This window comes from Helianthus annuus, chromosome 13, assembly GCF_002127325.2.
Source record: "Helianthus annuus cultivar XRQ/B chromosome 13, HanXRQr2.0-SUNRISE, whole genome shotgun sequence".
NCBI classification, from domain to species: Eukaryota; Viridiplantae; Streptophyta; class Magnoliopsida; order Asterales; family Asteraceae; genus Helianthus; species Helianthus annuus.
In genome coordinates, this window is record NC_035445.2 from 25,033,739 (window position 1) to 25,047,913 (window position 14,175).

Consider the following 14,175-nt stretch of genomic DNA (forward strand, 5'->3'; position numbering starts at 1 on the left):
CTCCCCTAACCTCAATGGGCCAGACCCAGTTAGGGGTTATCTCTACAAGCCCACAACCTAGTGTAGTGTAAACTACAACGCGCTAGGCTTCGCGGATTAGGTTAGTCAGCACAATAATAAATAATTAATATAAAGGCAATAAGTAACGGGAAAGTCTGACCGCTCGGGTCGGGTCCAATACCATACCTCTACAAGTCTCCCAGTCTAGTGTTGCTCACGAGTGCAAGCGCTGGGAGGAGCACTAGACTTATTAGGAGTGTTAGGAAAATGAGGATTATTAATTCTATGTTTACCTGTCGCCGAGGCGCGAGAGCTTTGCTGGCCATGTTTATTGCGTCTGTCCTTCGTTGCGAGTAGAGATAATATAACAGTGAATATCCCACGATTGTTCATCGTGGAAATTGGTTGGTCAAACCTGGCGCATGCTGATTGGCTGCAGTCAGTTGCTGTTTGTACTGGCGCATTACCATGAGCTTGTTAAGGTTGTGCGTACGTGGTTAGGTCTTGTGCACGAGTCTTGGAACTGGCTGAGTTTTGATGGTTGAGTGTGGTTAGGGTCCAACGTGCGTATGATTGATGCAGCATTTGGGACCATACCACTTCAGGTCCCCCTAGTCCAGTGTTGCTCCCACGCGCGGATGGCAAGTGGGTGGAATTCTGGACTAGATGAGTGTCGTCCCTTCGGATGATTTTTGAGTGTGGCCCGGCTTTAGCGGTCCGCGCACGGTCGTGTGGCTTCTGTAGAATATTCACCCTTTGGGTGTGACTTCTGTTGGTTAACACAAGGCGCGCGCATGTTTAACTTTATGGAATACATATACTTGGTGTTTAAATCTTTGTAAACTGTTGTCTACAATATTTGCACGTGTTAATCCACTTTGAGTCAGGTTATCGCGAATGAGAATTGGCATAAAGTTGCGTTAAGATAATGAAGTGGAAACCCGAGCCTGCGCTAATCTTCCTCTGTGCCGCAACAACAATGTGGCGTGAAGCAAGGAGATGTGGCTTGTCTTGAAGATTGTAGGTGTAAACGAAACTTTATTTTAGCCAATGTGTTTTTGCGTATACCCAAAGTGGTGCGTGCATTTGTAGTATGGTTTACGTGTTGTGAGCGTTTTCATATATGGCTAAGCATGCGCGGGGATGGCATACACACTCGTATGTAAAGGCAGTAGGGCCGCATGGAGATTAGCATGCTTGCATGTGTAGCAGCAAATTCGACTGGAGAATGGCGTGCTCATGTGTGGGGCGTTAAGCTCGCATGGAGACTGAGATGATCGTATGTAGAACATTAGACTCGTATGGAGACCGACGTACTGGTATGCAAAAAAGCTTGCGCGCATGGCGACTTACGTGTTCGTATGTAGAGGAGCATGTGCGCTAGCGCATGTGTGCTCGCTCGTGAGTAAAGGAGCATGCGCGCGTGGCGACTTACGTGCTCGTATGTAGAGGAGCATGCGACTGGCGACTTATGTACTCGTAAGTAAAGGAGCATGTGCGCGTGGCGACTTACATGCTCGTATGTAAGAGAGCATACGCGTATGGCGACTTACGTGCTCGTAGTAAGGGAGCATGCGCGTATAGCGGCTTACGTGCTCATAAATGGAGGAGCATGCGTCCAAAACGCATGTGTGTTCGCTCGTATGTAGGAGGAGCATGCGCGTATGGCGACTTACGTGCTCGTAAATTGAGGAGCATGCGTGCAAAACGCATGTGTGCTCGCTCGTATGTAGAAGGAGCATGCGCGTATGGCGACTTACGTGCTCGTAAATTGAGGAGCATGCGTGCAAAACGCATGTGTGCTCGCTCGTATGTAGAAGGAGCAGGCGCGTATGGCGACTTATGTGCTCGTATGTAAATGAGCATGCGCGTATGGCGACTTACGTGCTCGTAAATTGAGGAGCATGCGTGCAAAACGCATGTGTGCTCGCTCGTATGTAGAATGAGCATGCGCGTGTGGCGACTTATGTGCTCGTAAATTGAGGAGCATGCGTGCAAAACGCATGTGTGCTCGCTCGTATGTAGAATGAGCATGCGCGTGTGGCGACTTATGTGCTCGTATGTAAATGAGCATGCGCGTAAGGCTACTTACGTGCTCGTATATTGTTTCTCCTGCAAACAAGTCAACAAGATAGATTATAACAAAGGATTTGATATATGGGAGCATTGTACCGAAACCTTGTTCTTAGGAGGTGCTTGTTCTAAGCATGTCATATTCCGAAATATGGGAAAACAATTTTGGCCCTCCAAATGGTGTTGCACCATGCTAGTCTCTCAGTTTATTGCTGTTAAAAATGTTAGTAGAATTGAAATAACAATGCAAATAGTTGAGTCATTGTAAAGGACTTACATGTACACATGAGTTTCACGAAACCGGGTCCTTATTTAAGGAGTAAATCTTACCCAAAGCTTGATGTGGTTCGCGGACGGCGGTATCGCACCATGACGATAGTAGTAATATTGTTTCAATCATTTTGGAGAAAACAATTTGCGTTTGCCCTTTCTAATGACAAAAATGATTTGTTTGTGTCATCAAATTTCAAGTACTGGCTGTAAAGATATAGACGATACGATCGTGCTAGTCAATATAAATGCATGTCCATATACTAGTTTATGATGTAGTTTAAAAAGCCATACATTAACTCATGTAGCGTGCAAGAAGGTGTCATAAAGCATTAGTTTATGATATGGTAAGGGGCATTAATGCAAAATGTTGTTACATATGGACCAAGTGTGAAAAGTGGAGATATAAACCAAATGACATAAGCTCCTTCACGTGCATTTTACCTTTCCACCTATATTCAAGATTAGAAAGCCTTTCAGCTTTCTTCACAAGAGAGTTCGATGTGGAGGTTTCACCTTATCACTTATCTTTGGTATATATCCCGTGATGGTTTAAATGCAAAGGAACTGTGCAAGTATTACATCAATGGAACCTTATGTTCATGCTTTCATTTGTGGAGGCTTCAACCTATATATGGCGCGCAGGACCAGTAATCCACAAAAATATTTTTACTACCTCTAAAACAAAGCCGAGGTTAAACACTTCCAACGAAATATGTATAAAATTGAGTGCTAGAAGCGAGCGCAGCTTCCAGCTTTGTTTGTTGTTTTTTTTTCTACATTTGGAAAAATAAGAAAACAATAACTTGCAAAAGTAAGACAGTCGCTGTATCAAATTACTCCACCGCTAAACATGCGCGAGGTTGCAAAGTATCTTTTTTTTATGTTTTTTTTTCTTTTTTTTTTGGTATCCGCCTGTAAACCACGGTGTATGAAATCCCCCTAGTTGTACAGTTTCACGATGCGCGAAGTGGAGGTAATCATCCAGTAGAGCATGTTTGCAGTGCGCGAAGTAGGAAACATGCCGGCGCGAGATGGTGCTTGTCCCGCAAGAGGCGCGCGGTAAAGCGTGACCGGCAAGAGGCGCGCGGTGAAGCGTGACTGGCAAGAGCCGCGGGGTGAAGCATGACCGGCAAGAGGCGCGCGGTGAAGCATGACCGGCAAGAGGCGCGCGGTGAAGCATGACCGGCAAGAGGCGCGCGGTGAAGCGTGACTGGCAAGAGCCGCGGGGTGAAGCATGACCGGCAAGAGGCGCGCGGTGAAGCATGACCGGCAAGCAAGAGGCGCGCGGTGAAGCATGACCGGCAAGAGGCGCACGGTGAAGCATGACCGGAAAGAGGCGCGCGGTGAAACATGACCGGCAAGATGCGCACGTGCCTGTGCGGCGGAGTGCATCCGACAGTGGTTCCGGCGCGAGGTGGTGCTTGTCCGGCAAGCTCGCGCGTACCTGCGCGCGGTGGAGTGTACTTATGACAAGCACGAGGTGACGGAGTGTGCGCCAGTTAAGCTTGCCGCTCCTTAACCAAATTATGTAAACGGTTTTATATAAAGAAGGAGACAAAGAACGTCACTCTTTCTTTTATTTATTTATTTATTTTTATTTTATTTTATTTTTTTGGGTAAAGACAAAAGGGTGCAGTATGTCACGCACTTTACTCAGTTTGTACAGCTGTTAAAGCTTTTGAATTGTAGTGTCACCCAATCAAAAATAGACAGCTTTCTTTCTATTTTATTTTTATTCAAACATTTAATGACGGCTGAAATTAACATTGGCTTTGTTTCACCCAATCAAAAAGGTGATTGGATCTTTTTATTAATACTTCATTAATAAAACCTTTTTTTTAACGGCTTTTAATAATAAAAATAAATGTGGTTTTAGAGATATCTTTAACACAATATTCGATGAACTCTTAAGTGTCAAAAATAAAATATTAAATAACTTTCATGAGCCGGCTTTTGAAGTGCCGTAAGAGATATTTGCAATTTGTTTTGCTTTTTGTAAAAACCTTTGTCAATAATTTTGTTTCACATGACTTTGTCATACCTTATTTTGACAAAACTTGTATCACATAAAAGAAAGGTAAGCATTTACCTGATATGATGTAAGTGTCAGCTGGGCTCATTAATGGAGGTATAGAACCTCACCGAACATGAATCTGAACATCATTGTTTGAGAAGATCTTGCATCGCAACAGATCTGAGCTCCTTTTTACCCGAGGTTGTGAACCTCATTTGAAACAAATGTAGATCTGAAGAGTTTTAAGCACTAAAACCAGTAAAATACCACAGATCTAGAAGTTTTGGGAAAAGAAAACACTGATCTGTGGGGTTTCTCCCTTAGAAGATCGAGATGGTGACTCTAAGAACACAGATCTAGAGATCTGAGGATAAAACAAGATGTGATCAACAGGTGTATAACATAAACTCGGATGGCGCCAAATGTTGAAACACGGAATCACCGCCGGGATGATTGGACCGCTTTCTCCATGAGGGTGAAGAATCACATCTTGTTCTTCCTCTTGAACCTAGATCTGCAATGGAGAAGACAAGAAGGTGGAGCTTGTAGAGATGACCGGTAGGGGAAAGAATCCCCTGTTTCCAGTAACAAAAGTGTGGCGGCTCCATATCTTGTGTCCTAATAATGAGGTGAACACCTCTTTATATAGGAGATATGGGCCTCCCTTAACCTCAATGGGCCAGGCCCAGTTACAGGTTATCTCTACAAGCCCACAACCTAGTGTAGTGTAAACTACAACGCGCTAGGCTTCGCGGATTAGGTTAGTCAGCACAATAATAAATAATTAATATAAAGGCAATAAGTAACGGGAAAGTCTGACCGCTCGGGTCAGGTCCAATACCATACCTCTACAATCCCCCAACATGAACTGTTTAGTTCATTTCTTTAACTTGGAATCAATGGGTTATATTCAAGTTGTAAAAGGTAATGGGTTGATAGGTGTGTTTGATTAAATAGTTCAACCTAAACATGGCTTTATTGCCTTATTTATTAAATGGGCTAGATATAAAAACATAAAACCTGATTTTTTAGGGTGTTACAAGTGTCATCCCAATCACCACCACTAGCCGTATTGCTGACCACGTATACTGGTCGCTATTGACGCACACCTACGTCGGCCACTACTATAGGGTATTTAGCGACAAATAGCACGCTACGTGGCGATGTGCCCAGATGGCACTATAGGGTGTGGGGTAATAATAGTGACTTTTCTATAAATTTTCTTTTGTTTTTTTTATAAATATAAATAGTGATGCCTATTAGGGTTTTTTGTTTCACGATTGAAAAAAAAAAGAAGCGTATTTAGTGATTAGTGAGAGCGTATTTTAGCTATTTTTTGTTAAAATGTAGAACATTTCTTAAATTTTCTACTACTTTATCGCTAAACATGAAATAGTGGGCGCTATTTCGTCGCTATCGCTAACGTAGCACATAGTTAGCTTGTTGCTATTTACCGATGTTCGCTATTGACACCTATGACCGCAACCACCACCACCGCTCACTTACGAATGTATATTTTTTCAGTTTTCTTTTTTAACCTTTGACAGTTCCCCATATTTTTTGATACATGACAGAAAAAAAAGAGATTCTTTTTTCACAACAAAGCACACTCCAGGTAGTTCTAAGCGTTTTCTATGACTTTTGTAACCCGTGTGTAAACACTGATCAAAACGTCGCAGTTTGACACACGGCAATGAATAACACAAGTTCAAAAAACTTAACCATCCTAAAAATACAACTTTACATCAGGAGCAGTTTGGGCATTTGCCACCAATCGAAAACCAAATTCACATTTTGAGGAACAGAAAACGTAAACTGTCTAAAACGTCATTTCCGCAGATGATAGTCAAGAGTATACGCATGAATATCTGAAGGACTTGTTCCGGGCCTGTAAACATCAACAATCACTTGTAAAATAACTATACTCAATTTCCTAATTGATAACATATACATCATTTAGTAATGGCAAATCCATCACGTCACTTCTGAGTTCACGGTGAAGTAGGTACAGAAAAAGAAATTTTTACAAACAAGGCGATAAACGAGGCGGAGGGGCTCGAGAGCTACTCGGGATCGGATCGGTAAAAATTTCGAACGAGCCAAGCCTTAACTTTACATACAAAGCTCGTTTAGGCTTGCGAGCCCAAACAAATTTTATATTATTTTTTTAAATAATATATTTCTATGGCGCATGGTTTGCCCAAAAATTATAATCCAATTAGGTTATCTACTACAAAAAAAGATTAAAATACCTCTTGTTGATTATCCCGTAGTGAAACTTCGGTTTTCCAACCTTGATGTCCTCAACGTACTAAAGAAACGGAGATTAAAAAAATTAACCATGCAAATTACTAAATGAAAACAAACATGAAAAACAGCAACGAAAATAAAAGCATACCAAATTTAAGGTGACGAGCATTGATGAAAACGAAAGAGATTCAAAAGGGATATCATCGAGCGCAAAAAGCCGGCATTCTGATGATTCGGGCCCCGGTGAAAAATGTGGCGTCATCAATTTTGCCAAGAATATTATATAAGTCTGCCCACAAAGAAAAGAGCCAAACTTTTACATTACTGCAAAAATGTAACTTTTTGGGGGTGTTTGGATATGTAGAGTTTCAAAACGTGCATCCAAACACACCCTTTGTAACGAAAAGCCATATACAAAGAAGAGTAAAGTATACAGATGGTCCCTGTGGTTTGCACTTTGTAAAACATTAGTCCCAAGCCTTTTTGGGAAGTATATGGATGGTCCCTGTGGTTTGCACTTTCTAACACATTTGGTCCCTAACTAGTAACTTCATGCTAAAACCTTTAGATTTGTTGGATAGGGACTAAATGCGTTAGAAAGTGCAAACCACAGGGACCATCCGTGTACTTTTGAAAAGTTAGGGACTAAATTCAAAATATTGATAAGCCACAGGGACCATCTGTGTACTTTACTCTATAAAGAAGTAAAAAGAGTTAAATCAGTTGATATGTGAGGAATTGTTTTGTCTCACTTGGCCTATGAGAGGGATGTCTAATTGAGCAAAAGGGGAAATAATTTCCACTTTAGCCCCTGCTTCTTCCCATGTTTCCCTAATGGCCCCTTCGGTAGCTGACTCACCAATCTCCATGTAACCGGCTGGAAGTGTCCTGTAACGAAAGCTTCATAAATTAAGTTTCTCAACTCCATTTGTCTAACGGATTGTGTTTTCTCTGTAACGGGTCAAACCGGTAAAATACTAACAAAAGAGTCTAAAAGGATACCGGCCGAAAGTATAATTGTTACTGTTTTAGAATTATACTATTATTGAAGCAGTATATTACATAGTATATTACAGAATATTTAATCATATATATGTACCTTCAAAATTTATATATGTTCGTTTCTGTTAATGAACACTTGTTTATTTTTGTTTGTGTTCATGAACGTTTGTTACATTAAATTAACGACGGAACACAAACAGATATGAACACTTTCATTTCCTTAACGAACGAACACTAACACAAAATCACGTTCGGTAAGTGTTCATGAACAATTTGTGAACACGTTTGTTTCCTTAACGAACGAACGCAAACAAACACAAACACTTTCATTTCCTTAATGAACGAACCCGAACACAAAATCTCGTTTGGTAAGTGTTCATGTCCAGTTCGTGAACACGTTTATTTCCTTACGAACGAACACGAACAAGACCTTGTGAAAAAAAGTGTTTTAGGTCAATCCAACCCAAAGTGGTACGGTCGTGTAGAAACCTAAGCCAGTCAATAACGGTGCTATAGCGGTTAGCGGACCTCAGGGTGTGTAGCGGTCTAAATAGCAGTGGCCTATAGCGGTTATAGCAGTAATGGTGTTTGATTGTGTTAATTCTTAAATTAAATACTTCAAAGTTACTATTAGTATTTGATTTGCAACAGGTTTTTGATAATGGAATGATATTACTATGAATTTTGATATTACTATTAATATTTTTCAAAGATATATATATATATATATATAGAGTAAGGTTAACATACAAAAAGCCTTATCATACATCACGTAGGAGACAATGGTGACCGTTGGATCAGGGGTATAATCACGCATGGGACCACATAATCACGCATGGGACCACATAATCACGCATGGGACTATAATCACGCATGGGACTATAATCACGCACGTTCTATGATAATAACGCACGTTATATTTTTTGTCATGTATGTTAATGTAGGTTAAGCCTTAAAGTACATTATACTTTCTCTATATATATATATATATAAATACATAAATTATGCATGGTATAAAAATTACCGCTATACCACCGCTATAACCTATATATCATATAGCGGACCTTGACCGCTATTCTATTTTGGACCGCTTTAACTGCATAGGTAGAAACTACATATTTTAACCCAACCCACCCATTTTGCCACCTCTAGTCGTATACTTGGATATGCATTAACGAAATGCTTTTTCATACATACAGACTAAAAGTTCGTTCGAGGGGTAATACATGACGAGTATTGTTTCATACGCACATGCATGCACGCACGGACACACATCTACGTATTTCACCAATAACAAATGCATATTCTAGAATGTTCATATTATCAAACTGAGGATTTCATGTTTACTTTCGTTATAAAAAAATACATACCAAAGACCATACGAAGGTTGAATTTTCCGCTTGCATAGCAAGATACTGTTATCATGCTCAATTAAGCAACCTACCACCTGAAAACATCATTTTTGGTATTTAAACAAAGTAAAAAAATAAAAATAAATAAAGCTTGTAAAGATGCAAATTTTATGAAGTGTTCGGAATAGTAATCAAATATCCAACATATGAAATCAGCATCAAACATCCATAAAAAATAATTATTTATTTATTTTGCATACCATTTTTGGATTTTCGTATGCAACTTTTCCACAAAGAGTACAAATAGCTCTTTCTTTCTCCTCACCATCTGGAATCTCATGCTTCGTAGGGCCCCCACATAATTGACAGAAGTTAATTCTACGGCTAGTTCCCTGCACGTTGCTACATGTCACAAATTTACGGGAAAAAATGGTGACTATGGAAAAACATGCGGTCACATGTACACATAAGAGGTTTGCGTTGCGCGACATATCAAGACGAGTGCATAGTTGTCAATAGCGAATAGTGGACCATAGTGACAGACTACCTATATGCTACATAGCGATAGCGATGAAGTAGCGCCTGCAATTTCATGTTTAGCGATAAAGGGGTATAAAAGTAAAAACTATAATGAACACACCAATTATGTAAAAAATACGCTATCACTAATCATCCAAAAAAATACGCTATTTATCGCTACAGGGTCTATAGCGACCCTTCACCTATAAGCTACGCTACGAGTGCTATTGACAGGTGATGTTTTTGCATGGGTTAAAACAGGGCAGGTTGACCCAAAACACTTCCTGCATCAAAGCGGGTCAGGTAACAAAACTTATATTATTTCAAAAATAGTACTCCAATTTTATGCATTAAAACTACAGTTTGGGAGACTTTTAACTCATTTGACTGAATTTACTTTTCAGATAACCAGATTAATTATTTTTATATCATCTGTTTGACCAATTAGAGATAAATCATTCCCGTAAAATGTGCTCCCTTCTGCAAAAACAGCCGTATTTATTTATTTATCACTTTTTCTCTTTGATAGTTCAAAAAAAAAAAAAAAACTCCTCTGAAAATTGTGATTATTTCATAATTTGTTTTACATACAAAACAGAATTTGCACTATGTAATGTATTGTTGGCTAATGACAAATTTTGTAATTATCTGAGGACAATTTGGTAATTTCATAGCAGAAGAGTATATGGATTACAATCCTCTCATTCTTTTATTTGGTTCTAGTGACATATTTTGTTGACACTACAAACCCAACGCGTAAACGAAACCAAGTTTTTACGTTACCAAACCCATACTCGTTCCTATTCCGTCATGTTATCAGACCCATAACCATAGTGATTCATGATCTTCAAACCAAATGCCACCTAAAGGATTATCGAACAAGCAAGATTCTCGAATGGTAAAATGTTTGCTTTCCAAACCATGTAGTGGTTATCAAGATCTGATAACAGAAATCAAGATACCAAATTTATGCAGAAAAAACGAATCCCACCATGATTAGAGTCGCAACTGGAAAAATGACGGGATTGGGCAACCCGCAAACACATTTTTATCCATTATATGAACTTCGTAAATAACACTATTACAAAAAACAAACTAACCTTTTGGGGGGGTTTTATGCATTTGAACACACCTAGAATGACTTTCGACCCGTTTGACCCATTTGATTACGTAGAGATAAACATGACCCAAATCGACTTGCTGTTTGTTTACCTCTTAATGGTTCAGACCTCTTAGTGGTTCAGCACTTAATGGTTCAGATTGTTTGTTTCGTGAGCAGATGTCTGAATGGTTCAGACATTTGCCTCTGAATGATAGAGTCTGAATGGTTAAGACCTCTAATCTGAATTGGTAAGAAATTTGTCTATAAAGGGTTAAGCATTATGCTGGCTCTTAATGGTTTAGACCTCTTACTGGTTCAGCACTTAATGGTTCAGACCTCTTATTGGTTCAACACTTAACCATTCAAATGTTGCCAAACAGCCCCGAAAAAGACCAAAATTTCTAACTCTTAACTATAACCATTAAGCAATAAACACTCATAAAAATACCATCATTCAGATGATGAAAGCACAATACACCCTATGATATACCAATCTAATAATCACACAAATTATCCAACAACAAATCATTAGCCTCCAAAGTCCCATCTTTACACATTTCAGAAAAAAAAATAAACAACTTATGGTTGACCTAACAACAAAAACAAAATCCCATCTCATAAATGAACAAACTTACAGTTGGTCTAAAAGTGGCAGAAGAAGAAGACGATGCTACATCTGGGTTTGATTCAGAACGAATAGAAGAAGATCGAAATTGGCGAAAACAAGAAGTTGTTAAAAGGGGTGTTCTTGCAGAGAATGACATAAAGGAGAGACCTTGATGGCTTCCATGGTGTTTTAATCTGTGGAAGAAGAACCCTGAACAGGAACCCAGAAATTGTATGTGTCTGAGCATTATTTGAATGAATTTTACATGAAATCTTGAATGATGATTCTTCTGTTCTGTTGAGATTTTTGATTTTTTGAACAAGGGTTTGATAATACCCAGAGAGGATTTTGTTTATCCTTTTGTAGACTAGAGTTCCACAAGAACTTGTACGATAAAAAATGTTCGCACAACAAGAATGACCCTCGTACTATTGTTCGGGCCAGGGTGTTCAAAAACTCAAAAAGGTCACCGCTTTAGGCTCGTTCGAAAAAAAAGCTAGTTTGCTTTCGAAGCGAGCCGAGCTCCAACCAAACCGTGGGTGCTCAGCTCGTGGTTTGACTTAATAGCTCGTACGTATGTGTGTATATATATAGTGAAATTCACTGTGTAACACTAAAAAAGTGGGGAATCGGGGAACCATGCATTTAACATCTTAAAAATTCAAATTAACATGTTAAAAGATCAATTTTTTTAAATGTTTTCCAACGCTTTTCCTTATAAAAATGTGTAGAAGCTATTCCAATAAAAAAATATTTTTTGTAAAAAGAAGATACCTTTAAATTTCAACTTAACACGTTAAAAATCAATTTTTTTTAAATGTTTTTCATCACTTTTTCTTATAAAAATGTGTAGAACTTATTCTAATAAAAAAAACAATTTTTGTAAAATAAAATACCTTTTTTAATTGTTTTTTAAAAAAATTTATTTTTTGTTTTTGAAATTTTTTTTATTAAAAATGCTTCTACATGTATTTATAAGGAAAACGCTAAAAATTAAAAAAAAAAGATTTTTAACATGTAAAGTTGAATTTTGAAGATGTTAAATGCATGGTTCCCCAGTTCCTCACCTTTTTAGTGTTCAGTTCCATTCTATTGAAGGGTCAACAAGAATCAAGTGCTTTCTTCGTAGTTTTCCCATGTAAAGCGATATGATGGAAAGTCAAATGCGTTACAGGAAGAAATGAAATGAAGAAATGAAATGAATGCTTTGTTTTAGCTCTTTGATTGAGTGAGAACTGATAGTCAGAGCTTGCTCTCAATGAACGACGAGCAGGGTACCATATTTTTGACACGTTTAAGCCCCGTTAACCCATTTAAAGCTCTAAAATGAAGTTAAAGTATAGGGAACTTAAAATGTGCTAAAAAATATCTCGGATGTCGGCTCGTTTGGTCGTACGGTTGCGTTGTTCGGTTAATTACGACGGAAGTCGTAACGAACGCAAAAACGATCCAAATTAAGCGACGAATGAAATTTTATCATGCCAAACACTAAAATAAAATATTTTAATGCTTACATAAATTTTTGCATGTCCGGATGTATTCAGAACGTAAGATATGCGCGAAAATGCAAACTTATGCACTTTTTGACGCTTTTAGTCCCTGAATGAGCATAAAGTTTATTTTAGCACACCGAATCCCTCAAAGCCTATTTCTAAGCTATGTAAAGGATATTTAGGGTGTGTTTAACTTATGATCAAGTTCCGGATTGTTCGTTACAGTACAAATCGGCAAACTTTCACAGTTTGTCGAATTTAGTCCCTGTAAGCGAATAAACTTGATTTCGTCATACCAAACCATCCAAAACTTATTTCTAAGTTATGTAAAGGTTATTTAAGGTATGTTAAGCCTATGTCACTATTCCGGAGTGTTTGTTGCATTAAACTGGTTATATTTACGCATCAGATCGCGTATAACCTTCCAGAAAGCGATTTAAAGCCCGAAATCGAACAAGAATTGATATGTGCAAATGATACACATATTTTCAGAAATCCCAAGTATGAAACACAAAATTTCATTGGTTTGGTATTTGTTTGACGGTCACAGTGACACAGGTGTCACATATCTTGTTTCACAAACAACCTAAACATGTTATCTGTGACACCTGTGTCACTTCAACCATCAAACAAATGCCAAACCAAGGAAATATTGTATTTCATACTTGGGATTTGTATAAATATGTGTATGCTTTGCACATATCAATTCTTGTTCAATTTCATACTCTACAACGCTTTCTAGAGAATTATACGCAAACTGGTGCATAAACGTACTCAGTTTAATGCGACAAATACTCCGGGAGACCATCATACACTTAACATACCTTAAATAACCTTTACATAACTTAGAAATAAGTTTTGAAGGCATTGGTATGGCAAAAACAAGTTAATTCGCTTACAGGGACTAAACTTGACAAACTGCGAAAGTATGCCAATTTGAACTGTAACGAACATTCCGGAACATGTCCATAAGTTAAACATACCATATATATCCTTTACATAGCTTAGAAATAGGCTTTGAGGGGTTTGGTATGCTAAAACAAACTTTTTGATCATTCAGGGGCTAAAAGTGTCAAAAAGTGCACAAGTTTGCACTTTCGCGCATAACCTACGTTCTGAATACATCCGGACATCCGAAAATTTATGTAAGCATTATAATATTATGCCTTAGTGTTTGGCATGAGAAAAATCCATTCGTCGCGTCATTTGGATCATCTTTCGCGCTTATGCGCATTCCGTCGTAATTAAGCGAACATCGCGATCGTACGGCCAAACGAACCGACATCCGGAATATTTTTGAGCATATTTCAAGTCCCCTACACTTTAACTTCATCTTAGAGCCTTGAAATGAGGTTAACGGGGCTTAAACGTGCCAAAAATGGGCCAAAATACGTGTTTCTGAAGTGCAGGGACCAAAATTGAAAATTCTGGTCTGGGAACCTTAGGCGGGGCGCGTAAGGATTTGCCAAATCCTTAGGCGGGCCGCGTGA

The 14,175-nt window shown here is 38.7% G+C and overlaps 1 protein-coding gene across 1 annotated transcript; it reads right to left on the minus strand.

Moving 5' to 3' along the window:
• Positions 1 to 5,933: 5,933 nt before the first annotated feature.
• LOC110897573 (nudix hydrolase 23, chloroplastic) lies at positions 5,934 to 11,620 on the minus strand. Its single transcript, XM_022144340.2, has 7 exons — positions 11,221 to 11,620; positions 9,225 to 9,356; positions 8,983 to 9,059; positions 7,363 to 7,498; positions 6,759 to 6,899; positions 6,613 to 6,671; positions 5,934 to 6,248 (listed from the first exon to the last, which is right to left on the minus strand). The coding sequence occupies exons 1-7, from the start codon at positions 11,437 to 11,439 to the stop codon at positions 6,188 to 6,190; spliced, it is 825 nt and encodes a 274-aa protein (XP_022000032.1). The 5' UTR covers positions 11,440 to 11,620; the 3' UTR covers positions 5,934 to 6,187.
• Between the last annotated feature and the right edge of the window lie 2,555 nt (positions 11,621 to 14,175).